This window comes from Physeter macrocephalus, unplaced genomic scaffold (genome assembly GCF_002837175.3).
Source record: "Physeter macrocephalus isolate SW-GA unplaced genomic scaffold, ASM283717v5 random_40, whole genome shotgun sequence".
NCBI lineage: Eukaryota > Metazoa > Chordata > Mammalia > Artiodactyla > Physeteridae > Physeter > Physeter macrocephalus.
The window spans coordinates 95,471-118,524 of record NW_021145326.1 but is presented as its reverse complement, the minus strand read 5'-3'; the positions used below and the strand labels follow the sequence as shown (position 1 = coordinate 118,524).

General features: G+C 56.0%; 3 protein-coding genes across 10 annotated transcripts in view; 1 reads left to right on the top strand and 2 right to left on the bottom strand.

Moving 5' to 3' along the window:
* Positions 1 to 165: 165 nt before the first annotated feature.
* THBS3 (thrombospondin 3) lies at positions 166 to 11,277 on the bottom strand. Of its 3 annotated transcripts, XM_007108881.3 has the most exons (24): positions 11,196 to 11,277; positions 10,117 to 10,330; positions 8,908 to 9,114; positions 8,071 to 8,327; positions 7,864 to 7,966; positions 7,018 to 7,044; positions 6,734 to 6,816; positions 6,593 to 6,644; positions 6,307 to 6,455; positions 5,815 to 5,955; positions 5,494 to 5,571; positions 5,005 to 5,157; positions 4,704 to 4,814; positions 4,502 to 4,609; positions 4,045 to 4,204; positions 3,601 to 3,719; positions 3,411 to 3,463; positions 2,933 to 3,126; positions 2,588 to 2,766; positions 2,430 to 2,478; positions 2,060 to 2,256; positions 1,643 to 1,815; positions 562 to 701; positions 166 to 474 (listed from the first exon to the last, which is right to left on the bottom strand). In XM_007108881.3, exons 2-24 carry the CDS (start codon positions 10,193 to 10,195, stop codon positions 416 to 418), a joined length of 2,871 nt encoding a protein of 956 aa, XP_007108943.1. In that variant the 5' UTR covers positions 10,196 to 10,330; positions 11,196 to 11,277; the 3' UTR covers positions 166 to 415. The 3 variants fall into 3 exon arrangements, with proteins under 3 accessions (XP_007108943.1, XP_028339312.1, XP_007108944.1); XM_028483511.2 differs by lacking the exons at positions 562 to 701; positions 11,196 to 11,277 and having other exon boundaries at positions 10,117 to 11,033; XM_007108882.3 differs by lacking the exons at positions 5,005 to 5,157; positions 11,196 to 11,277 and having other exon boundaries at positions 10,117 to 11,033.
* MTX1 (metaxin 1) lies at positions 11,102 to 16,153 on the top strand. The gene is given in 8 exon segments (XM_028483519.1): positions 11,102 to 11,644; positions 12,626 to 12,695; positions 12,828 to 12,907; positions 14,461 to 14,553; positions 14,734 to 14,916; positions 15,043 to 15,119; positions 15,551 to 15,705; positions 15,806 to 16,153. Coding segments are annotated over 8 exon segments (1,401 nt in total). The 5' UTR covers positions 11,102 to 11,116; the 3' UTR covers positions 16,021 to 16,153.
* The window catches only part of GBA1 (glucosylceramidase beta 1), a 24,640-nt gene continuing 14,544 nt past the window's right edge, over positions 12,959 to 23,054 (bottom strand). The window contains exons 1-12 of one of the 6 annotated variants that reach the window (XM_028483514.2): positions 21,013 to 21,158; positions 20,540 to 20,627; positions 20,101 to 20,292; positions 19,836 to 19,982; positions 19,400 to 19,533; positions 19,002 to 19,174; positions 18,531 to 18,768; positions 17,966 to 18,190; positions 17,437 to 17,600; positions 16,899 to 17,015; positions 16,699 to 16,806; positions 12,959 to 13,139 (exon numbers count right to left, since the gene is read on the bottom strand). In XM_028483514.2, the coding sequence (XP_028339315.1) occupies positions 16,701 to 16,806; positions 16,899 to 17,015; positions 17,437 to 17,600; positions 17,966 to 18,190; positions 18,531 to 18,768; positions 19,002 to 19,174; positions 19,400 to 19,533; positions 19,836 to 19,982; positions 20,101 to 20,292; positions 20,540 to 20,627; positions 21,013 to 21,039 (1,611 nt within the window). In that variant the 5' untranslated portion in view covers positions 21,040 to 21,158 and the 3' untranslated portion in view covers positions 12,959 to 13,139; positions 16,699 to 16,700. Of the gene's footprint in view, positions 13,140 to 16,029; positions 16,807 to 16,898; positions 17,016 to 17,436; positions 17,601 to 17,965; positions 18,191 to 18,530; positions 18,769 to 19,001; positions 19,175 to 19,399; positions 19,534 to 19,835; positions 19,983 to 20,100; positions 20,293 to 20,539; positions 20,628 to 21,012; positions 21,181 to 23,054 lie in introns of those variants that run through there. The other 5 variants (XM_028483517.2, XM_028483516.2, XM_028483515.2 and 2 more) reach the window with 5 other exon arrangements.

Below are 23,054 nucleotides of genomic sequence, written 5' to 3'. Positions count from 1 at the left end.
CCTTCGCCTAACCCCCGTCCAGCACCTTCCTCACCGTGCCCCAAACTCAGCCAAACTTCCTCTAGATCTCTAACTTCCATTCTACTAGTCCTCTCCCCGCCTCAGGTTTTTTCCTGCTCCCCACACTATCCCGGCAAAATCCCTAAAATAAGTAATTGCACTGGCTTAGAAAACAATTGGAACTTTATGGCAACGTGCTGTTGTCTTTCCTGGCGTTAATGCCTGAGAAATACCCCCTCGAAAACTTCTCATGTCCTGAACAGTGGGGTCACCACACCTCTGGGGCTGAACTGATGGGTGCCAGAGGAGGTTCTGTGTTTGGCTGAGGGGCTGTAAATCAGACCCCAGGGTCTCCAGGATGGACCCCAAGGCCTGAGGGTCTAAAATCAGGATTCTGAAGCCGGTGGCCACCTCTTCACACTCTTTCCTGGAGCAGCTGCCTCCGGAATGGCTCAAAGTCCTCGGGCACTGTGTCTGAGAAAGGAGATATGATTAAGGTCTTGAAGAAGTGACTCCCAAGAGGGCAGGAGAGGTCAGGCTGATCTCCGTCTGGAGCCTCACCATTGCATCGATACTGGAGATTGGACCAAATGATGTTTTCTTGGGAGAAGCAGAATACACCAAGACGCCCCCCTCGCATGGATGTGTCAATGATCACCCCAGAATCGGCCACTAGCTGGGAACCCTCATAAAGCTTCACCCTGTCCAGGATAGGGGTGTCCATTGGTGCTAGGGTGCCAGTGGGCACTGTGCCACCATGACCTGGCCCTGTTCATCCCCAACCCCCCTTGGGCTCACCAGGCCTGAGAGAGAAGGGAGGTGGGGAAAAGGGAGGAAGGAAAGGGGAGGGAAGGGGGGGGTGCTTTTCTCAGGCCTGGGGCCCCTGGCTCTTTGTCCAGCCCCCTTTGCATCTCAAAGCACCAGCCGCATTCCAAGCGAGGATTGGGTTGCCATGACGATGAGTACAATGGGCTGGGGGGTGAAGTCACCCGCTTCCCAGGCTCTAGTCCACCCCCCCCATCCCCTGTCCTGGCGCCCCGCAGCCCCAGGCACCTTAAAGGGGAACCAACCCAAGTCCCTGCACTCTGGGCTCTTGGCTATTGCCCCTCCCTTCCCTGTCATCCCCACCAAATAGGAAATGCAAAGTTGTGGACAGAGTGCTGAACTGAGAAGCCTCAGCCTCGCTACTAAGAGGTGTGGAGTCTGGGTTTCCATTAGCTCTTCTGTAAATGATGATCCCTTCCAGGTCACACACTTTGATGAGGCAGGTTCTGGGCTGTACCAGTGATGGGGCTGGATGTGATGTGCCTCTCCACAGACTGGCCTGGGGTTTGGAGGCTCCCAGACGCACCCTCATTTTACAGAGGGGAAAATGGGGCACAGAAAAAGGAGGACTTGCCCAACATTGCTTATAGGTCCTCAGCAGCACCAGCACCAGAGCCCAAGCTGCCTGGTGTTAGGAAGAAAGCAGGGCCAGGACAGCGAGTCTGTGGTGAGAGGGGAGGTAGAGAGAAGTGGTCCCAGTCCGGGCCCAGTGGCACCAAGGCACTGAGTAGAGGGGAGGTCACTGGGGAGTCCCAGCTAGAGGTGAAGGAAAGGCTGGGCCTGGGGTCCCTTGGGAGGGCTCAGCCCCTCCCCTCACCGAATGTAGCCAACTTGAGGCCGGTGCAGCAGCTGCCAGCGGTAGGAAGTCTTGTCACGCCAGCCCACATTTCGTGGGTCAGTCCACAGCAGCCGTACCTGATCAGGGGTGTGACCTGTATGCCACAGGGCATTCCTGAGGTGCTCGCCTGGGCCAGACACTGATGTCACTGCCTAGGGGGCATCGGCAAACACAGTGGGTCAACCACAGGACCCGACTGAGGGAAGACAGCAGGTTGGTAAATGCAGGTGGAAAAGGGAGTCAGGAGAATATTCTGGAGCCCCAGGGAGCCAACCGCCAGGCCAGATGTCTGGGTAAGAGGGTTCCCCCTACTCAGGCAGTGGGGGAGGCCCCAGGGTTGGTGGGGGAGCCTTTGGGAAAGGGCCCTGGATTGGGGAATCTGGGCAGCTGCGGGACCTTGAGCTGTAGCCCGGGCTGGGCAACAGCCCGGAAAGGTGTGGCCTGCCAGTAGGTCTGTTCCGTTTGCTTCCACATGACCACGTAGAAGCGGCCGCTGTCCTGATAGCTGAAGAGAAAGCCTGCGTAGTCATCATCAGTCACTGTGTTCACATGGAAGGTGCCTTCAAAGTCCACACCATTGAAGGCTGTATATCCTGGGGGCAGGTGGGTGGGTGGGATCAGAGTCAGGGGCAGCAAAGCTACTGATGCCCATGGTGGGGTGGGGATGGGAAGGGATGCCTGCTAAATGTATGGCTCCATCCTCTGCCTGTAGGACCCCTCCATTTGGAAATCATTGAAATTGTTGAATTGGGTGTCCCTTACATACCAACTGCCAGGCCGGGGTCACTGTTCATGGTCTGAACGATTTCCATGCCCTGGTGGTATGCAGTAAAGACAAAAGCCCTGGTCCAGGTGTGCTGCCCTCCTTAGGCCCTGCTTGCTAGTCTGGCCTGACAGCACCCGCCCAGCCCACTGCCCTAGTACCTGGTTGAGCACGACCCAGTTTGGGTCAATCTGAGCATCACCCTCAGGATCCAGGACGACAGTCTGATAGGCCCGAAAGTCCGTGAGGGTTACCTCTGCACTTTCAGGGCACACATCCAGGGGGTCAACCACTGCATCATTGTCAAAATCATCCTCACACACATCACCAACGCCATTGCCTGGGCAGGGTGAAGCCAGGTGCTCAGGAAGGCCCTGGCCACTGCCAGTAGCCAACACTACCAACTCTCTCCACCACCCTGCCTCCCCTCACTCCCCAGCAAGGCCTGCCACTTCTCCCAGAGCAAAGCCCATGCCAGTGCAATCCTCTGGGGACTCCAGCCTTACCATCTGAGTCCTTCTGATTGGGATTAGGTATCAGGCGACAGTTGTCAGGACCAGGAGGCACGTAATCTGGGACACCGTCATTGTCATCGTCCCCGTCACACTCATCTCCAAGCCCGTCATTGTCTGAGTCCAGCTGGGAGCTGTTGGGCAGCTGTGGGCAATTGTCCTTAGTGTCCTGATGTCCATCGCCATCACTGTCCAGAAAAAGAGGCGCCTAATAAAGGCTTTTAAAGGTACCACATCCTTCCCCACTCTTCTGCTTAGGAGTCTCTCTGGGCTTTACCCTCCATTCAGCCAGACCCCTTCCAGTCAGCCAGATGAGGTGAAGGTCCAGCAGTAAGAATGGAAGGTAGACTATGGGAATGACCTGCTACTCGATAGTAGTAGAGAGTTAAAGTTAGACCCTAGAGGGAATTGAGAACACACTAGAGGAAAGTAAAGTATCCCCTAACCTTCCATCTCTTGGCCAAAAGCCTACCTGTCTTCATTGGTGTCACAGACATCCCCCACCAGGTCGCTGTCTGCATCTGTCTGAGAGAGAGGGACCCGTTCTCACCATCTCCTCTTGATAACTCTAAAGAGGGTGACCTGACCACTTCCCATCCAAAGGGCTGGGCTTCATCCACCAGTCACCCCACCCCTTCCCTGCCCTCTCCATTCCCCTGTACCTGGGTGGGATTGCTCATTTCAGGGCAGCTGTCACAAGCATCTCCCACCCCGTCCTCATCCCTGTCTGTTTGCAGGGGGTTGGGAACTTTAGGGCAATTGTCCAATCCATTAGGGATGCCTAGAAGATATGCAGGTAACACAAGGTTATCACTAGAACGAATCACTCTGTCTTCTAGGTTGGTGAAAGCCCTGAGCTCTATCTCCCATCCAGAGGACAGCTGGTCAGGAAATCTGCCTGTAGCTTGTCTTATTCTCTTGCCCACTCCCTGCCTAACCCCACACCCTCCCTCACGTTCCCACTGACATCTGCCACAGGTAATCTCTCACCCAGGCTGACTTCCCCCAAGCATTGCCCTTCCCGAACTCTCAGCCTCCCCGCTTCATTCCCACCATATCCAAATTCTTAGAGATTTCCCAGCCACCCCTCAGCCCCAGGCCTGCACCATCCCCATCCACGTCGTTGTCACAGGCATCCCCTTCCCCGTTGCCATCTGTGTCTTTCTGGTCATTGTTGGGAACGTTGGGGCAGTTGTCACAGGCATCACCAAATGAATCTGTATCTGAGTTTTGCTGGTCCTTGTTGGGAAACAGCCGGCAGTTGTCCTGGGGTGGGAGGGAAAGAGTCAGGCCTCCCTGAACCACTGGCCACCTCGCACCTTCCTTATCCCCGTACCCTTGTCTACAATCACCACTCCTGTGACGACCCACCTGCTTGGATCCGTCCCACCCACACAGCTTCCCTGTAGTCCACCTCATCGTGGGCACCAGGCTTATGGCTCCCTAACATGGAGTATTAGGGCCCCTCCTCAGGAGCTGCCAGTGGCCAATGGAGGACAGGGTTATGGGACAAGGCAACAGCGTCACAGAGAAGCGGGAAAGGTCAGGACATCTGGGAGCCACCTCAACATTCTTGATCCCGTCCCCGTCAGCATCATCATCACACTGGTCCCCCACACCGTCGTTATCAGCATCTTCCTGCCCAGAGTTGGGTGTCAGAAGGCAGTTGTCCTAAAGGTCAGGGGGAGGAAATGGATGGATGAGTTCTGTCCCATCCCAGCCTGGGGTGCCCTATCCTGCTCACTCGCCCGCCTGCCCCCTGCACCTGCTTGCAGTGTTTGTTGTTGTCCATGCAGGGCAGCGCCTGGTCCGGGTAGCCATCGATGTCCGTGTCGGGCCCACACACATTCCCGTTCCCGGCCCAGCCCACGTTACACTGGGGCAACACAAAGGGTGGGAGTTAGTGGTCTGGGCTGGCTGCCCACACCCCACCTCTTCAGGCTCTATTTTCACCAACCAGTTTCTGGGCCCGGGCCCACCTCCCTTTCCCATGCAAGCCCCCATACCAGTCCCTAAACATGGTCACACACACACCCTTTTTCTTCCAAGCCCCAGGCCTAGCTCACCGAGCAGGACACTGCACCATTGCGTTCAAAGAGACAGTGTGCGTGGACATGGCAGGGGCTGTGGGTCGGGCTGTGGCAGGTCCGGGCTGGGAAGCAGCCCTGGCTCTGGTTGCCCAAGAAGCCCAAGCGACAGGGACCACACTTGAAAGAACCCTAAGAGTAGGGAGGCAGTGTCTCAGGAAGGAGGGACCATCCCTGAGGGGTGTAGGAGGGACCCTCACAGCTAATAGGCCAGGTCCATTACTTATCTCCTTTAGGTTCTCTTGACAACCTTTCAAGGAGGGTAATAGCCCCATTTCTCAAGCAAGGATGCTGAAGCTCAGAAAAGGTAAATAACTTGCTAAAGGCCATGGCTAGTAAGAGGCAGAATCAGAATTCCAAACCGGGTCCGTGCTGAACGCCTACCACATGTAATGTCCTAGGGAAGGAGGAAATCTGAAGAGGGGGTTGCACATTCCCACCACCCAGACACTCAGGTGTTCAGCTCACCACAGTATTGGTGCAGATGGAGTTTGGGTCGCAGCCACCATTGTTACCATCATTGCATTCATCAATATCGTTGCAGACCTGAAGGGGCAGACTTTGGGTAGAACCAGACCTACGGTGGGTCTCCTCAGATACAGGAGAGAGCACTGGTATGGCCTTATCTTTGAACACGGACATGAAGCCCAGACCCAAAACCAATGCAAAGCTGGCAGATGAGCCAAGCCTCATCCCATTTATCACAAGGGAGGGCTCCACATCCAACCCAGAAGCCCCCCGCCCCTGCAAAGCCAAGATCTTTTGTCCACCGACTCTACCCAACCTGACCTGTTTGCTAGCCCGGGCATAGTCGATGCCCACACCAGACACCCGTGTGCCTTTGTAGCCTCGGGGACAGGCCTCACAGTGGAAGCCAGGCATGGTGTTGACGCAGCTGGAGCCCGGGAAACAAGGGTCCGCGTGAGCACACTGGGGACCAGACGAGGAGAGGTCAGGCCCCTGCCTGTGATCCCAGGACCACTGCTCCTGGTCTCCCCAACCTCATTTATGCTCTGATCCCACCCCCAGCCTCCTGTGGGTTCCCTCCTAGCCAGCCCTCTCAAAATGCCCCTGCCGCTCTCCCAGCTCCTTCCCTGCGTGGCCCTGCAGTCTTCGTCCCAGACCTGTCTCCCTCCCTTCTCCTATGTCTTTTCTGGTCTCCAGCCTCTCCTAAACCCAGGGTTCCTCTGCTTCTGACCAACATTCACCCCACCTTCCTGGGCCTCTCCTAACTCCCTCACCCCATCTTTCTGTGCCCTTCCAGAAAGGGTCCTCACCCACCTCATTGATGTCTGTGCAGTGGGTGCCGTTGCCCTGTAGGCCAGGGGGGCAGGGCCCACAGCGGTAGCCGGGGTACTCGTACACTTCCATGCAGTCCACACCTCGGAAGCAGGGGTTGGGGCTGCAGTGGGAACGCTGTTCGTGGAAGCCTGGGCGGGGGGGCGGGGGTGGGCACAGTCAGAGTCACCTAGAAGTCACCATTTAATTCACCAGAAGTGGAGGCCAAAGCCCTGGGGTGGGGAGCACACTGATGCCACCTGGAGCCCTCCCCTACTCTCCTACTCACCGCACACCTGACACTCCATGATGGTGTTTCGGATCAGGGACATTTCTTTCACCTGGCAGACAGAAGGATGGGGCGGAGTCAGCTCTCGGCATCTGCCACCCCACCCCAGAATCAGTGCCACCCTGCACCGGCCCGCTAAACCTGGTCTCGGATGTCATCCCGCAGCTCTACCAGGATCTGGTTGAAGAGGGTGAGTTGGGTGACCAGCGCCTTGGTCTGCTCCCCTGTCAGGGTCCAGGGTGCAGAGAGGCTCAGAACTGGGGCACCAGCCCCGGGCCCTCTCTGGGTAATAAGCCAGGTGCTGCCACTGCCGCCCACCCATCTTTAAACCCCAGCCCATTCCTGGCTGAAAAGGACTTCGTTTCAGACAGCTGCTCCTCCTCCCCATCCTCATATGCCCCTTCACCTCAGCGTGGCCTCCTCACCTAGGATGGAGTGGAGTGCGTTGGTCACTAGAGAGGACAAGAAAACACAGAGGGTGGAGATGTGAGGAGGGGCCTGGCTGGTAAGGAGGAGGAAGGAGGGAACAGGAACAAAGGGCTGGAGTTTTGGAATAAAGATGTGGTGTCGAATGGCAGGAGGGCAGTGGTGATGCGCGAGCAGCACCTGCTCCTTCCACTGGATGAGGGTCCCTCTAAGGGAGCTGCCTCACAGGTAGTCGAAACCCATATCCTCCTGTTCCTAGGCATGGTAGCGGCAGAAGGGATCCAAGTGAGAGGTGACCCCCGAAGCAGGGCCAGGGCCCCAGTACATTCCATTTCCTCCCACAAGAGCTCTTTGAAATATCTGGGAGAAGTGGACATTTTATTTAGGTAAGAGCCTCTGAGCATCCCTGTTAGAGAGACCAGGCAGATGGGCAATGCTTAGGGAAATGGCTGGCAGGTGACAAATGCCAGTGGGAGCTAAAAAAGACTCAAGACCCTTAGCTCAGTCAACCAAGAAAGACCAAGCAGCTAACTTCCTCACCCCCACTCAGAGTCCTTCAGAGTTATATCCTTTTTTTGGATCATTTTATTTTTCTGGCCACCCCGCTAGGTGGGATGACCTTAAAGGAGATTTTTTTGACCCACACCCCCTGCTGGGACGTGTGGTATTATTTGGAGATCATAGAGTCAGAGACGAAGGAGATTTGGGGTCACAGAGTCAGAAGCCCCAGGAATAGGTGAGCCGAAAGAACTGCTGTTAAGGGGGAGGGAGGTCAAGAGGATGGGAGGGACCAAAGATCACAGGACCCGGGGTCCAGGATGTCAGCTAACAGAAGTCTGTGTTACCTGCACTGTGGATAGACTCATCCCCCTGGAACGGACACTCACTCAGGGCTCCGACCCGGGCCATGGACCCGCCCAGAATCATTTTCATAGATTCCACGAAGCCCTGGGGGGACAGAAACAGAGTAGGGTGGGAGGACCTACCAAGTCTTCCTCCCACCGGTGCAAACTGTTTCACAGACACTCAGGGGGTCCTCCTTTCCTGCTCACCTGCATCCTCAAATAAGCCTTCTGTCCCGTCCTAATCTCCAGCCCACTGACTTCCGCTGGAGGAATGGGGGCCAAGGCCGGAAGGCCAGCATGCTGGTCGCCCAGTTTGCAGTCCACATAGAGCTGTAGGGCAGGGCTGGGTCTGGACGGACCTCGGAGTCGCAGGAGAGCCGTGTGTGTGCGCCCGTCAGCCAGGCCCGCTTGCTGTAGGTTCACTGCATGGACTCTGCCATCCTCCCGCTGGTACCGCACCAGCACTGCCCAGAAGGGGAGGTCAGTATGTGCACTGTCCCCCATCCCGTCTCCCAGCTGAGAGACGGGATGGATCAATTCTTCTGAATACCACACCTCTAGGGCTATCATTCCTTATCCAGCTATGTATCTCTCAACACCTTATACATAATAGGTACACGAAAAATGTTTTCCAAATTGATTCAAAGACTAGGACTTTCTTAGTCTTCAGTGTCATCAGATCACTCTCTACCCTGCTAGGGTGGCAGCTGGTTCTGTACCCACTGAACCGTCCCAGTGATCTGAGACAGTTCAGATCTCTGGGACACAGTGATACCACTTCTGGGGCACAGAGACATGCCTCCCCTCCCCCCAGGCATTCCCACATACAACTCCCATTCCTAAAGATACCTCACCCTATTGTTTGGGTGCCTGGCCTCCTGAGGCACCTCCTAAGCGCCAGGTGCCCCTGGTGCCTGGACACAGCCTGATGGGTCCACGGTCCCCACTGGAGCCCAAGGAGAATTAAGAGGGATCTGAGAGTGGGGATGAGGAAGAGTGCTCAAAGGGGTCACCACAGCAGGAAAGGAGATGCCCACAAGTCACCTTTGTTGATCTTGCCCACAACAGAGGCCTCCAGCCATCGTGTGTTGTCTTGGCGAGAGTAGAGGCCGAAGAGGACACCACCCTGCTTGGGGGGCAGGCGGAAGGTGGACAAGAGATAGATGTCCCCAGCAGTGAGCAGGGCTGTCCGTATCTTCTCCACCACAGCTACCATCTGCCGGGACTCGCCCACAGTCAGCAGGTCAATCACTGGTCACGCAGGGATGATCAAGGTCAGACCCCTGTCAAATGCTAAGGCCTGCTCTCTCCTCTGAGCCTTCGGGGGTGGGGCATCCTTCATCACCACCCGATAGTGTTAGTCACCTCCTCGAAATTCAGCCCTTGTCGCCATCAGAGGACAAGGCATTGTGCCTTCCTTACTGCCACTCTGGGAACCAGCAGGCCTGAGGCTCACTTGGAAATACAGAAACAGCACCCCGCAAACTTGAGATGCTCCCACCAGGTGGCGCAAAGGAGTCACTGTACTGATCCCAGGCAGGAGTAGCACCTGGTGCCCACAGCACAGAAATAGGAAGGCAGTTTCTCTTTACACGGCTGGGTTTCGCTCATTCCACACCCTAGTGCCCCTCCTCCCATCCTGGGGGTTCAGCACGCTCGCTCTGGATGAGAACAGCTGCTCACTGAAGGCTCCGACCTTCCTACTGTCTGGCTCTCTCCTACAGAAACGTAAGACCCAGCTCCTCTGCCTCCTGCGTCCTGGCCAATCTGTGGTTTCCCTTCCAGCCAGCAAAGAATCTGTGCCTGTGTCATCTGCTCCAGCTACCTCTCCCACAGCCACAGGCCCATCCTACCACCAGACCTCCAGGAGGGCCCAGACCTCTCGGTCCCCACCCCCCCATCCCGTTCTTAGGCAGCCAGGAGCCCAGGGGTGAAAGAAGCCACCTTTGAGCTGCTCTCCCAAACCCTGGGGTGCCTGGGGCTGCTCAGACACCAACCCAGCCAGGCAGCCCTAGCTAGCATCCAGCTCCTGAGTCCTCTGCCCTGGCCTCATGCTGACCCTGGCCAGCTCCCACTCATCCACCACCTTCTGGTGTCAACTCCTCCCCACAGGGCCATAATTTCATCAACTCTTCTCTCTGATTCAGTGTCAGGACTCTCCCCTCTCCTTTTGCCCACATGCTCCCTGCTATTAGGCTGGGGGCAAATGGGGAGGAGGCAGAGAGGGGGCTAAGAAGATTGGTACAGGCTTACCCTGCAGGTCCTGACTGGCAGATGTGAAAGTGCAAAGGAGGAGAAGAGCCAGGGCCCCTCGAAGTTCCTGCGTCTCCATGCCGCTCAGCCGGCTCACTACCCCTGGCAGGCAGGCGGCTGGGAGGGGAAAAGGCTAGGCGGAGAGCAGGAGCGGGGGGGCGGAGGGACTGGAAGGGGGAGTTGAAGGGGGGGCCAGCAGGCGGTGAGGGGGGGGCTGAAACAAAGAGCTGCCAATCACCCTGGAGGCATACCCAGCGCCGGGAACCAGGGGCAGTGGGGAAGAGTCCTGGAGGCCTCCTTGCCTCCTGCCTCTCCCTAATGGTGCTCTCCCCCAGGTGCCTCCCTCTCTCCCGGCATCTCGCTGTTGGGGGCTGCTACCGAATGCTACTGTTTTCTGGAAGCCACAGTTGGGGAAGGCAGGAACCCTTGGCGGGGCAGTGCCAGACAGTGGGCATTATTCCACAGCTGGCATGAGAGAATTCCAAGGGAGTGGCCGAAACTAGCTCGCTGTAGTGCCCAGGGGATGGCCGCATGGCATGAAGTTTGCTGCTCGGATAGAGCAAGTGCTCTTCATTAGGGTGCGGGGGGGGGGGCCATGACTTGTGCTTGCGCCTCCGTTTTTCCCTCATTCCTAGGAAAACTTCGAGTCTGGAAGCGTCCGCTGGGAACTGGAGGGAGAGTCTAAAACAGTGGTCAGTGAGGTTGAAGAAATCAGGAAAGAGGAAAGGGACACCAAGGACAGGAGTAGACCAAAGGACAGGCCAGGGGCCGGGGGCCAGACTGGGAACACTGGGGGTACCGGCGGACAGGCCGTGACCCGGATGAAGCAGAGGGGCGCCGCTGTTCCCGTTACCAAGGCAACAGCCCGCGAGCCCCACCTCCCCTCCCCCCACTCAGGCCCCAGCCCGGCCTCGCTCCGGCCGCCGCCACCGCCCCTGTTTTGTTTCCATGGCGACAGGAGGCGCGGGGCCGGTTCCAAACATAACGCGCTGTGGAAAACATGCAGCTCGGGGGACCCCCCCACCCCCGCAGCCCCCGCTCGGGGCAGAGCCCTGAGGGGCCCCCGGAGCAGCCCAGACCTCGTGCAGATTTGCGAGGGCCCCCAGAGCCCGTCAGGAGCACAAAACCCCCTTCTCCTGGGCCCGCCGCGCCTTCGGGAGTTCAGGGCTCCCCTCGGCCGAGGCACCCTGACTCTCCAAGGCGCGCCGCGCTGAGAGCCCTTCCCCCCTTCGCGAGCCACCTCTGGATCAGGCGGCGTCCGCCCTCCCCCGAAGCCCTCGGCCCCGCCCCACGCCGTCAGTCAGCCTTTCGGGCCGGGATAAGCCGCGCCCTCCTGAGGGCCTCCCCCGGCTCTCCACTGAGATCCGCCTGAGGGGCTGGGGGCGGATCCGCACAGTGGAGGGCGGAAGCGCAGGGGGAGGTGCTTCCGGGACAGAGGGCGGGCAAGATGGCGGCGCCCATGGAGCTGTTCTGCTGGTCAGGGGGTTGGGGGCTGCCCTCAGTGGACCTGGACAGCCTGGCCGTGCTGGTGAGGAGCGGCGCCGGCGCCCTCTGCTGCGCCCTGGAGGACTGGGGAGGGGGCCCGGACTAGGCGGTCATCCGAATCTTGCCAGGGCGCCTCAGCACGGGTGCAGTGGCGGAAACTGAGGCCATCAAAGAGCGTGCCTGGCCGGTATAGACTCAGTGTCTTGTGTCGTAGCAGCCTAGGTTTTGTTTAGCGATGGAAAGAGGCCTGATAAGGGGTTCAGAAGATGAGTTTTAGTTCTTGAACATCCATTTACTGGCTCTGTGACCTTGGGACGATCCCTTCTTTCTGGGCGCTGTTTCTTCATCCGGAGGTTTATTAAGGCTGGACGATCTCAGGGTTCTCCGGCTCGGCATTGCTGCTTTCTCCTCAGCCTCCCTTTCCTCCTCCTCAATCAACAGCATTTACTGAGGTTATTCTTTATTTAACCAAAAGGCCCACAGCCAAGCTCTGTAGAAAAAGCTTTGGAGCCAGGTAGACTAGTTCACTTCACACATTCACTCACTCTTTCATTTAATAAGCATGTATTAGGGCTCTTCCAAATACCAGACATTGGCATGCAAAGATGAATAGCATTTGGTCCCTCCCCTGAAGTTGTTCACAGAAAGATAGACATGTCAGCAAATAAGTGTAATAAAATGTTCAGGTGCTAAGTTATAAGTAGGAACAGGCCATAGAGACTGCCCAGGAAGGAATGGTGCTTCCAAGTGAGTCTAGGTGTTCACCAGGTAGATGGCAGGAGAGGAGATAGAGGGAAGGATTTTCCTGGCTGACTTGTAATCATGGACATGTCCATAATCTCTGTGAGCCTTGTGTTGCCCATTGTAAAATGGGAACGGTAATGTCTACCTCTTTTTTTTTGTGAGGCAATTCCTAAGCATAGGGCATAGCACAAAAGGTATTCAATAAATGTTATTTCTTTTCTTGATTCCCCTGTGGGGGCCATGTCCCTGGCCTCTCTGCCTTCTGCTTCCTTCCCTGCAGACCTATGCCAGATTTACTGGTGCCCCACTCAAGGTGCACAAGATCACCAACCCCTGGCGGAGCCCTTCAGGTACCCAGTGTCCCTGGGGGGTGAGGAAGGGAGTGTACAAGGGGAAGAGCAGGAGACAGACAGGGATGTGGTGCAGTTATGTATGGATAGGCAGCTAAGGGTCTGGTGGACATACTTCTTTCTCAACGTCAGGAACTCTGCCTGCCCTTCAGACCAGTCATGGAGAGGTCATCTCAGTACCACACAAGATCATCACCCACCTTCGAAAAGAGGTAGGTGGCTTGGGTAGGGGGGCTGCCAGTGAGAGACGTTCAGTCAATTCAGTGCAACACACATTTATTGAGTACCAAATATATGCCAAACCAGACGCAGGGGACCGAGCTTCAAGGAACATATAGTCTAGTTGAGGAGACACAGACGTGTTGCTGTGTTGTAGTAAGTAGTAGGCTAGAGATTCAGCTAGGCCACTGTCGAGGCATCTGGAGGCACAATGACTTCTGCCTGCTGGGTGAGGAGGGAGAGATGAACAGGCTGATGACACATGGAAGGGAAAGGCGAGTAGGAAAGAACAGTTGGCTCAGATGAGGTCCTCAAAGATGAGACCAGAAAAAAAAAAGATGGCACCAGAGAGGGATTGCTAAGGGCCATTGCCCTTTTTTCAGGGACCAGGTCAGGCTTTATAACATGGGGCTCAGGATGGACGAGGCTAAGAGCCAGGGTGGGGAAGTTGAAAGAGCATTACGAGAGGATTGGGGAGGCCTAGGCTGTGCTTTTCACTGTCATTGGCTGTGTGACCTTGAGCAAATTGCTTAACCTCTCAGAGCCATAAGCTCCTTATTTGTAAAACTACGGGGCTTAGCCAGGATGCTTTCCAAGGGCTCTTCTAGTTTCATGGTCTAGTTCCAAAAGTGAACATATTGTCAGAAATGGGGCCCTCTTATTCATTTCTACTTTCCCAAAGGTGGAGGAACCAGGGAATTAATGGAGGCTTGAGAGGCGTGGAGAGAGGGGATCCAGGTAAAAGCCAGAGTTCCTGGCGGGACTGGTCTATTGCCTTATGTATGAACACAGCTTTCCCAGTTTCCAAAGAGTTTTCTCCTAATGCAGCCACACTGAGAGAAAGATTATTATCCCTATTCCATGGGGGAGAATGAGGCTCAGAGAGATTTAAGGATCACACTCAAGAGGTTATTTGGGGACAATGTTTACTCAGGATGTGGAGGAGGGTGCTGAGGAGCAGATACTGGAGCCTAGCAAGGTGTGGCAGGCTGAGACCTGGGGGTATGGTTGGAATGTGTGTGTGGTGGTGGCGCCTGGGCCATGGAATGACATAGAAGAAACACCCAAGAGCTGGGCACTGGGGCCCTAGATTTGTGTTCATTGGGTCTCGGGAGCATGAGGATGGCGTCCCCTAGTTCCCGAGGCACTGATTGAGGCCCAACCTGCATCTGAGCTCCGCTTTGCTAGTTTTGTGGTGTCTGGATCGGAGAAGTTACTGTTAGAAAGTTGCCGTCAGCAGGCATCCTGCCAACTTTCTGTGGAAACTCTGGGAGCTGCTCCTGGTTTGCGGCTGGGCCTTCCTTCCAACCCCCAATGGGCGCGGGACCTTGACGGCCAGCAGGCTCCAAGGTCCAGGCTTCCCGCCAACAGCAACAGGCTACTGACTGGGCCCAGGCAAGGGGACCTCAGCGAGCAAAGCCCCACACTCTACCTCTGCTGCACTCAGAGGTCAGTGTGGGTGGTGCCAGAGAGGATGCCTCCCTCCTTGAGGAAGTGTCCCTGGAGTCCCCCAGCATCCACCTCACAGTGGATGTTTCCTCCACAGAAGTACAATGCTGATTATGATCTGTCAGCCCGGCAAGGAGCAGACACCTTGGCTTTTATGTCTTTGCTGGAGGAGAAGCTGCTCCCGGTGCTGGTGAGTGTGCCCAGACCTCCCAGCATGGATGGTCAGCGGGGGAGGGGGTCGGGCATACACACAGACACCCCCCCGCACCCACACACAGGCTCGGAGCAGCGTGGGGACCAGAAGCCCACCCTGGGTCAGCCAGGTGCACTGGCTCAGACCTGCCTCTTCCTTCCTACACACCCAATCCAGATACATACTTTCTGGGTAGACGCCAAGAACTATGTGGAAGTAACCCGGAAGTGGTACGCAGAGGCTATGCCCTTTCCCCTCAACTTCTTCCTGCCTGGCCGCATGCAGCGGCAGTACATGGAGCGGCTGCAGCTGCTGTGTGGAGAGCACAGGCCTGAGGAGGAGGAAGAGCTGGAGAAGGAGGTAACTCTGGGACAGGGGGCTGTTGTATGAGAGGAGCCCCCAGGACGATGGCCAGGAGGGGGAGTGCCTGGCAGGGGAGGCGGCATTGTTCCCGCAGCCGCAAGCTGACCTGGTGTCCCCCTATAGCTGTACCAGGAAGCTCGGGAATGCCTGACTCTTCTCTCTCAGCGCCTGGGCTCTCAGAAATTCTTCTTTGGAGATGCGTAAGTCTGACTCCCGGGGAATCATAGGTGGCTTGGAAGAAGGTACAGGTTCAGACAGCCACAGAGGCTAGGGTGGGCTCAGGCTCTGGACAAGAGGTCCTCGGGACAGACATTGGGTCTGGTGACAGTGGGGCTGTGTGTGGGCCCGGAGCCGCCTCAGTGGTACAGGAGGGTGGGAGGGCCGCCAGGCCCAGGAGGGGCCTGCTGGCCTGTGGGGCACTCAATGTGCCCTTTATGCAGCCCTGGGATAGAGTCCCATTCAAGGGCAGGCTGGCGCCACCTGGGGCGCCTTCCCCACACCAGGACCAGAACTGTGTGTCCTTTCCTCCCCTGGTGGTCCCCTGCTGCCCAGAGCCTACCTTCCCAGGGCCGACTCTTCCTCTGACTCCATCTCTCCCCCTTCTCCATCCCACCGTTTCTCTCTGCTGCAGCCCCGCCTCCCTGGATGCCTTTGTCTTCAGCTACTTGGCCCTGCTGCAGCAGGCGAAGCTGCCCAGTGGGAAACTGCAGGCCCACCTGCGGGGGCTGCACAACCTCTGTGCCTACTGCACCCACATCCTCAGCCTCTACTTCCCCTGGGAGGGAGGTAAGGGGCAGATAGGTGGGGGGTGGGCACTAGCTCTGCGGAGAGGGGGCAGGGATCCAGAAACCGGCCCCCCGACCCACCTTCCTTCCTTGCCCCTCAGCTGAGGTGCCACCTCCACGCCAGACACCAGCAAACCCAGAGACTGAGGAGGAGCCATATCGGCGCCGGAACCAGATCCTATCCGTGTTGGCGGGGCTGGCAGCCATGGCGGGCTATGCCTTGCTCAGTGGCATTGTCTCCATCCAGCGGGCACCACCTGCCCAGGCCCCACGCACACGGGCCCTGGGCATGGCTGAGGAGGTTGAAGAGGAATGATTTATCTTCATGCTCCCAGGACTGATTTTTCTACTGTCATGCATTCCAGAGGCTCCTCTGTTTCCCCATCGTTGGTATGGCTGGAAATGGGGTCCCACCCCCAGAATAAAACTGCTCACACTGACTGGGATCAGACATTCTCTCCTTTAAGAGGCTGCCATTTTTCCTCGCTGGACCAAGGGGGCCATCTGGGTGCTTGAGTCTACCCACTGGTGCTTGGCTTCTTTCACTGCCTGTGCCCTGGTGCTGACATCTGCATGGGCCTGGTTCTGCATCTCCAAGAAAGACAAGCAATTCCCAGTTTGGGGTTCAGCTTTCCTAGTCTCTTCCTTTCCTGAACCTCTCTTGCCATCCACCCCCCACCCCTGTGTTTGTACAGACAGTGAGCTCACCCTGGGCCTGGGCCCAGTTTCCACAGGCAACCAGCACACAGCACACGCTCACACAAGTGTGGGGGTGGAGGACCACTGGGGCCTCCCGGTCCTTTCCCTAGGGGCCTCCAGCCCCTGGCACCAACTAGAGGGGAGAGTGAGTCACCCAAACCACTGCCTCTGGGCTTACGTCACTTAAGCTCCCCCCCAGTCCTGCTGTACCCTCTGTAGCCACAGACAGCATGTGAGCTGACTCTATCCCTTTGATGTCCATGCGGAGCCTAGGCGCCTGCTTGGGTATCTGTACCATCACTGGCGACGCCACAGGTAGGTGTGAATGGAGTAGCCAGGTGAGCTGGTTTCCACGAAGCCCACGGCAGGGTCCTTGATGGTAAGAGGCACATCCTTAGAGGAGCTGGGGGAGGTGGGGAGGAGAAGCTGAGAGCGTGATCCCGCCAAGCCCACCGCCTTGTCCTCAGCCCAGTTCCCAGGCCCCACTGCTCTCACCGGTTTAGCACAACCACAACTGCAGAGCCATCAGGATGTATCAGTGCCACTGTGTCCAAGTCATTCTTCTCACTGGCAACCAGCCCCACTCTCTGGGAGCCCTCAGGAATGAACTTGCTGAAGTGGGAACAGGCATCGTCAGGGACCCCAGCCCAGCCCCCCTGGCCCTGAGGGCGGCTCCCATCAGTCTCTCACTTAGGTCATCTTCCCTACCACCTACCCCCTCCCCCTAGAACCCTTCCAAAGTTCTGCCCTAACTCTCCAGGCCTCGAGCCGTGCGGCTGGGCGTGCCCTGCCCTCCCGCCTCCCAGCCCCAGCATTGGGCATTCAGGGATTGTGTCTCGAATGCCAGCTAGTCACTACCTGCCTAGATGGTGCAAGGGGGACATGCGTGCTGCTCCCAAAGTTCCCACCCTTAGCACCTTCCTGCTTCCTCACTGGGGGGTGGGGTGGGGTGGGGGTGGGGGGGTGGGGATACAATCCCAGTGCAGGAGATGCTAGGAATGGGATGGAGTGGGGGTGCCCGCCCTCCACTCACCTGAAGTGGCCAAGGTGGTAAAACATGGGCTGTTTGTAAAATGTGTCCTTGGCGATGTCCACAATGATGGGGCTGTCGACGAAGTTGCGCACCCAGTTGGGTCCCCCCTCAGGGTTTAGGGCGAGGTTCCAGTCAGTCCAGCCGACCACATGGTAGAGGAGGTTCTAGGGTAGGAACAGGGCAGGGACAAAGGCCCCCAGTGAATACAGTTAAGTGTCACATGAGGGAGACGGGCTATGGTGCCTCAACCTTGTGAGGGGAGTAATATCTAAGAAGGGAGGGATTGTGAGGACAGAGGCATCGCCAGAGAAGCTGAGGAATCTGAGGCAGATGCAACTGCTCAAGCATTCGGAACGAGGGTGATGGGGTGTGCAGATCTGTGAAGGGAAGGCAACGGAGGGGATGATGATATCCCAAAATTTGCTCCAAAGAGTAAGCCAGCTGGGGAAAAGCTGGAGAGGAGCCTTTGGTGAGACTAGCAAGGGGTCTGAGGTGGTCTGCTTTGCGGAAAGGGAGACAGGTGGTTCACCGTGATGATGCTGTGGCTGTACTGCATCCCTCGATCCCAGGAGCCCAGCCGCACGCTCTGCTCCCAGAACTTGGAGCCCACACAGGCCTCTGAGGCAAAGAGCATGGTGTCGGGGAACAGGCGATGTGTCTCCCCCAGGGTGGCTTCTGCTGGAGCCAGAAAGTCCAGGTACCAATGTACAGCGATGCCATGAACATACTTAGCTGCCTCTGGGTCTGCCAGCACCTGTACAGGGAAAGGGAAGGACTACTGGAGAAAGAGAGCCACTGAGCCTGGGTCCTGCACAAAGGGTTCTGGAAGAGGCACCAGGACCTGAGAAGTGGACAGTGGGATGAACACAGAGGGGGTTAAAGTGACAACCGTGGAGATTCATGGGGCCCTGGAGGTACAGAGGGGGATCTCCATCACCACCAGCACCCCAGGGGTGCCACCTGGGCACCTGGTCCCAGCCAGGGTGCTCTAGGAATCAAGAGTTGGGGCAGGGAAGGCACTCTGTTCGGGAGCCAGCCATTCGGATGCTGGACTTGGGGGTCACTAGGGTACCCATGGAGCTCCTGGTCCTTACCACCTGGGCCCAGTGGGGCAGCAGCAAGCGTTGGTCATCTAGCATGAGCAGTCGGACATTGCGGTGTGTACTGTTGGCGAGGGTGGGACCCAGGTCACGGGCGATGAAGTCTCGCTGGTGTTCAGGAGTGAAGCCCAGGCACTGGAAGGGGTACCCGCTAAATAGCCCTGCAGAAGGCTCGTTCTCAGCTGTCACTGCCCAGAACTGTAACTTGTGCTCAGCGTAGGCATCCAGGAACCTGGGGAGGGAACGGGTGTGAGTGATCATGGCCAAGACAGGGAACCAAGACCCTGGGGAATAGGAGGCCTGACTGGGTGGGGAAAACTGAGGGGCCTGAGTCTGAAAGACCCAGAAGGTAGAAAGGTAAGCTGAGGAGATCTGGAGGAGGAACCAGATCAAGGGCTGGGATGTAGACCAGGGTGTCCGAGAGGGGAGGCTGGTCCGGACCCCATGGCCCTGCTGTTCCCTTACTTGACAAAGTATCTGGCCCAGGTCTGGTGGTAGAGATCCCCTGGATGACCCTTGAGTGTCCCCTTCCCATTCACTGCCCCATTGGTCTTGAGCCAAGTGGGTGATGTCCAGGGACTGGCAAAGAGTGAGACAGGGCGCTGGGCCAACTTCAGGGCTTGGTGAATCAGGGGTATCTAGAAACAAAGGTGGTGAGGAGAGAGACATCCAGAGTTGCAACATAAACAGACTGGCCCAACCAGTGTATCAGGCCTAGCTATCAGCCTCCGTCCTCCCACCCCAGGACAGAACACACAGAGCAGAGGGCACGTTCTATGTCTCTCTGCAGACTGCTCTAGCCTGAGGCCTCTCAACCACCAGGCATCAAAGCCACTGGGGCCTGAGGCAGCCAGAGTGCCCACCTTGAGCTTGACATCTTCCTCTGGGAGGCTGAAGTTGAGCAACTGGAAGTCATCAGGGGTGTCAGCATAGGTGTAGGTGCGGATGGAGAAGTCACAGCTGGCCATGGGGACCCGCATGATGTTGTATTCGATTCCTGCAGAAAAAGAAGACCAAGATATGTGTGTCTGAGTCAGTAGGAGTATGTGGGGCATTGTCTACAACTTGCCAGTCCTAAATTATGTCTGAGTGAGGGCCAAGGGGAACTTGGGTTCTGGGTGAAGCGCAGACTTTCTGAGCCTGAGAGGCCCCAGGCACTCAGCAGAAGATGGGTAGGACAATCTTTGTTTTCACTGGGCATTAACAGAGACCCAAATGTCAGGGATGGGTGGATGTCAGGGTCAAGGGAAAGGTCAAACTGTCAATTGCACTATGTCATCTTGTCCCCTTCCTCCTTACCTTCTTTAGAGAAGTACGATTTGAGTAGTAAATCCCGTGCAGGAGGTGACAGGGCAAGGATGTTGAGAGCAGCAGCATCTGTCAGGGCCCCTCCAAAACCCTTAACTTTCTGGAACTTCTGATCTGGCTGCAGGGTCAACAGCAGCCCTGAGGACATCCGCAGGGGAAAAAGGGTGTCAGTGCACAGGGGAGAAACTCCATGGTGATCGCTGGCATGATTTAGCTCCAGGAGGACCCCAGCCTGGGTGAGGGGTGTAGTGGTTACCTGTGCCTGTGCGGTTGGCCTGGATGGTCCCCAGACTCAGCTCCATTCGGCGCCCACTGCGTGTGCTCTCAAAGCGGCTGAAGGTGCCAGGGTCAGGCAGGGTCAGGGGGTCAAGAGAGTCACAGTACGTAGCATTGCAGACACAGACCACTAAACTGTAGCCAAAGCTTTTAGGGCTGCAGGGGCGGGCACCTGGGAGGGAGAGCGCACAAGAGAGGCAAGGGCTGAAGGATGAAGATGGGGAGAAGGGACACACTAGTTGGAAGGAAAGACTGAATACTGATTTCAAACATTCTCTTGATATACCCCACAGTTGATCTCAGTCACTCAAAAGGGTTTAGTGAGCATCTAATGAAGTCCACCACCAGTATGCCAGAGACTACCAAAGGCCATGATGCAGAAGGAGGCCTCGGGGCTCCCTCCCTCCTCCTTGACTCACCTGATGCCCACGACACGGCCTGAAGTAGAAGCAATCCCATGAGGCTGGGAGCCATGATGCCTACTCTGTCCCGGGGCTTGGGACACTCCTGAGAACAGAATGAGGAGAGGCTAGAGGGCAAGCCCCTCTCCACCTCTCGTCTACTCTCCCAGGCAGGGCTCGGCTGCCTGTGGGCACCCAGCCTAGTCTCCCACCTTTAAAAGAATGGAACAAAGCCCACAGACACCTGGGTCCAGACACCCTCCAAGCCCTCTGCTAGTAATAGCTCTCTGCCCACCCCGACCAGGACCCTCCTCCACCCCTCCTCCTAACCATTTCTCCCTCAACCTCACCTTCCCTCCATCTGTCCCTCCATCAAAGGGCCGTGATGGCCTGGTTTCGAGGAGAGTGTGTCGTTCACTGAATTCCAGAGCCTGGATGGCCAGGATTCCAGAAAGAGCGACAAGACTATTTGGGAGCCCTGGCCCACTCACCTCTCTGGAAGGACTTGAAAGCTCCATCACCAGATGAGAAGACTGCGGGGTTCCCAAACCTCCGAGGGATAGAGTATCAGCTAAATAAAAACAGGGGTGCAGGAGACATAGGTAGCTATACGCACCAGATGAGCCCTGTGGGTTAATTCCGGCAAAATGGAGTGGATGTGTCACGTGATAACTATGGGAGAGTCACATGACACAAGAAGTGAGGCAATCGCAACCATACTTGTAAAGGGCGACTAACTGTCTTCCTCGGGCTGTTGGTGATTATACACCCTGTGAAATTCTGGAAAGCATGTATGGATGACAACTTTAGGAAAAATCTAGATGAAAGATCTGAATGAAGGATTGGGTAGAGGCTCCCGAATCCCAAAGGATGGGAACCACAGCAGGCACATTGCTTTCTTGAGAAAAAATTTTAAAGTCATGCTAATAAAGGTGATACTAATAAAAGAGGTTCACGGTGCAAAATACTGAGGCCAAAATACTGAGAGATGATTAAGAAGTCTTTGCCCTATTGAGGTTCAGAGGGCTCATAAGAGTCAGACTCTTACACGGATGGTTACAGATAAAGACAAAATTGGTAACAGGTGTGCATAGAGAGACCCGTCATGCTGGGGTTATCCTGGAAGGTTTCATGGAGGAGAAGAGGTGAGGTTTAGGGAATATTAACCAGAGAAGTGCAGGGACAATGGGCCCTAGGCAGAGGGACAGTGCTTCTCCAGCCTCACTTGTTTCATCATCAGATGCAGATGAGAAGGAAATCACAGGACAGGGAGGTTGTGTAAAGTAGTTCAGAAACTGGAAAGTGTGGTACAAAGCTGCATCCTCAGTGGATGTGACAAGGGGGTTGTCCATGGTGTTGCCTCATGGGCCACATCATATTGATTCAGTGGGAGTGACACACACAATTATGACCTGACTGACTACAGCTCTCTGAGCCTTCCTCACCTGTAAAATGGAGGGAATACCACCACCTCACCAGGTTACTACTGAAATCAGGGAGATAAGCACAGTGCCTGGTACACAGTAGACACTTGGGAACCACTTGATTGTTGTGCCTTTTTGTTTTTTTAAATTATCTCAGTGAAGTCTTTCCAGACACACTCCAGGCAAAATTGACCATTTCTTCTTCTAGGTTCCTGTAGCCCTATAGGAGCTATAGTCTCACTGAGACTATACTGAATATAGACTATACTGAATACAGTCTCAGTGAGACGAGCTTGGTTTGAATCCTGGCTCTACCACTTACTGGCTGTTTGACCTTCAATAAATTATTTAATCACTCTAAGCCTCTGTTTCTCATCTATAAAAGGGGAGAGATAACTCCTATCTCACAGAATTGTTGTGAGGTGTAAGTATGATAATGTGTGTCTAGCACACTGCTTGGCACCAAATACTGCAACAAGTTAGGGCTGTGTTTATGGAAGGAGCTTGGAGTTCCCCAAAGGAATGGCTTACTTATTCTAAGTAGAAGGCCTGGCACAGGCTGGGTAGGTGCCAGCTTGTTGCATTGAATTGAACCATCATCACTATGTCAAATCTGCCCCATCTAGACTTTATGTTTTTCCAGGAAATGCTGCACAGGCTTTGTTCTTGGGAGGAGGGCAGGTGATCTTACTTTCCTCTAGTTCACTCACTCCACAAGTATTTATTTTTTTTATTTTTTTGCAGTACGCGGGCCTCTCACTGTTGTGGCCTCTCCCGTTGCAGAGCACAGGCTCCGGACGCGCAGGCTCAGCGGCCATGGCTCACGGACCCAGCCGCTCCGCGGCATGTGGGATCTTCCCGGACCGGGGCACAAACCCGTGTCCCCTGCATCGGCAGGTGAACTCTCAACCACTGCGCCACCAGGGAAGCCCCCACAAATATTTATTGATATTAAGTACATACTACATTTGCCCCTACCTCCTCTGTTGGCTTTATTTTTTTTAACATCTTTATTGGAGTATAATTGCTTTACAATGGTGTGTTAGTTTCTGCTGTATAACAAAGTGAACCAGCTATATGTGTACATATATCCCCATATCTCCTCCCTC

Excerpts from the sequence above, each read along its gene's own strand:
- THBS3 (XM_007108881.3), bottom strand. The coding sequence starts at position 10,195 with ATGGAGACGCAGGAACTTCGAGGGGCCCTGGCTCTTCTCCTCCTTTGC. Across the intron at positions 7,967-8,070 it reads AGGCTTATTTGAGGATGCAG|GGCTTCGTGGAATCTATGAA; the intron begins GTGAGCAGGAAA and ends CTGTCCCCCCAG. Across the intron at positions 1,816-2,059 it reads AGCCCGGGCTACAGCTCAAG|GCAGTGACATCAGTGTCTGG; the intron begins GTCCCGCAGCTG and ends GATGCCCCCTAG.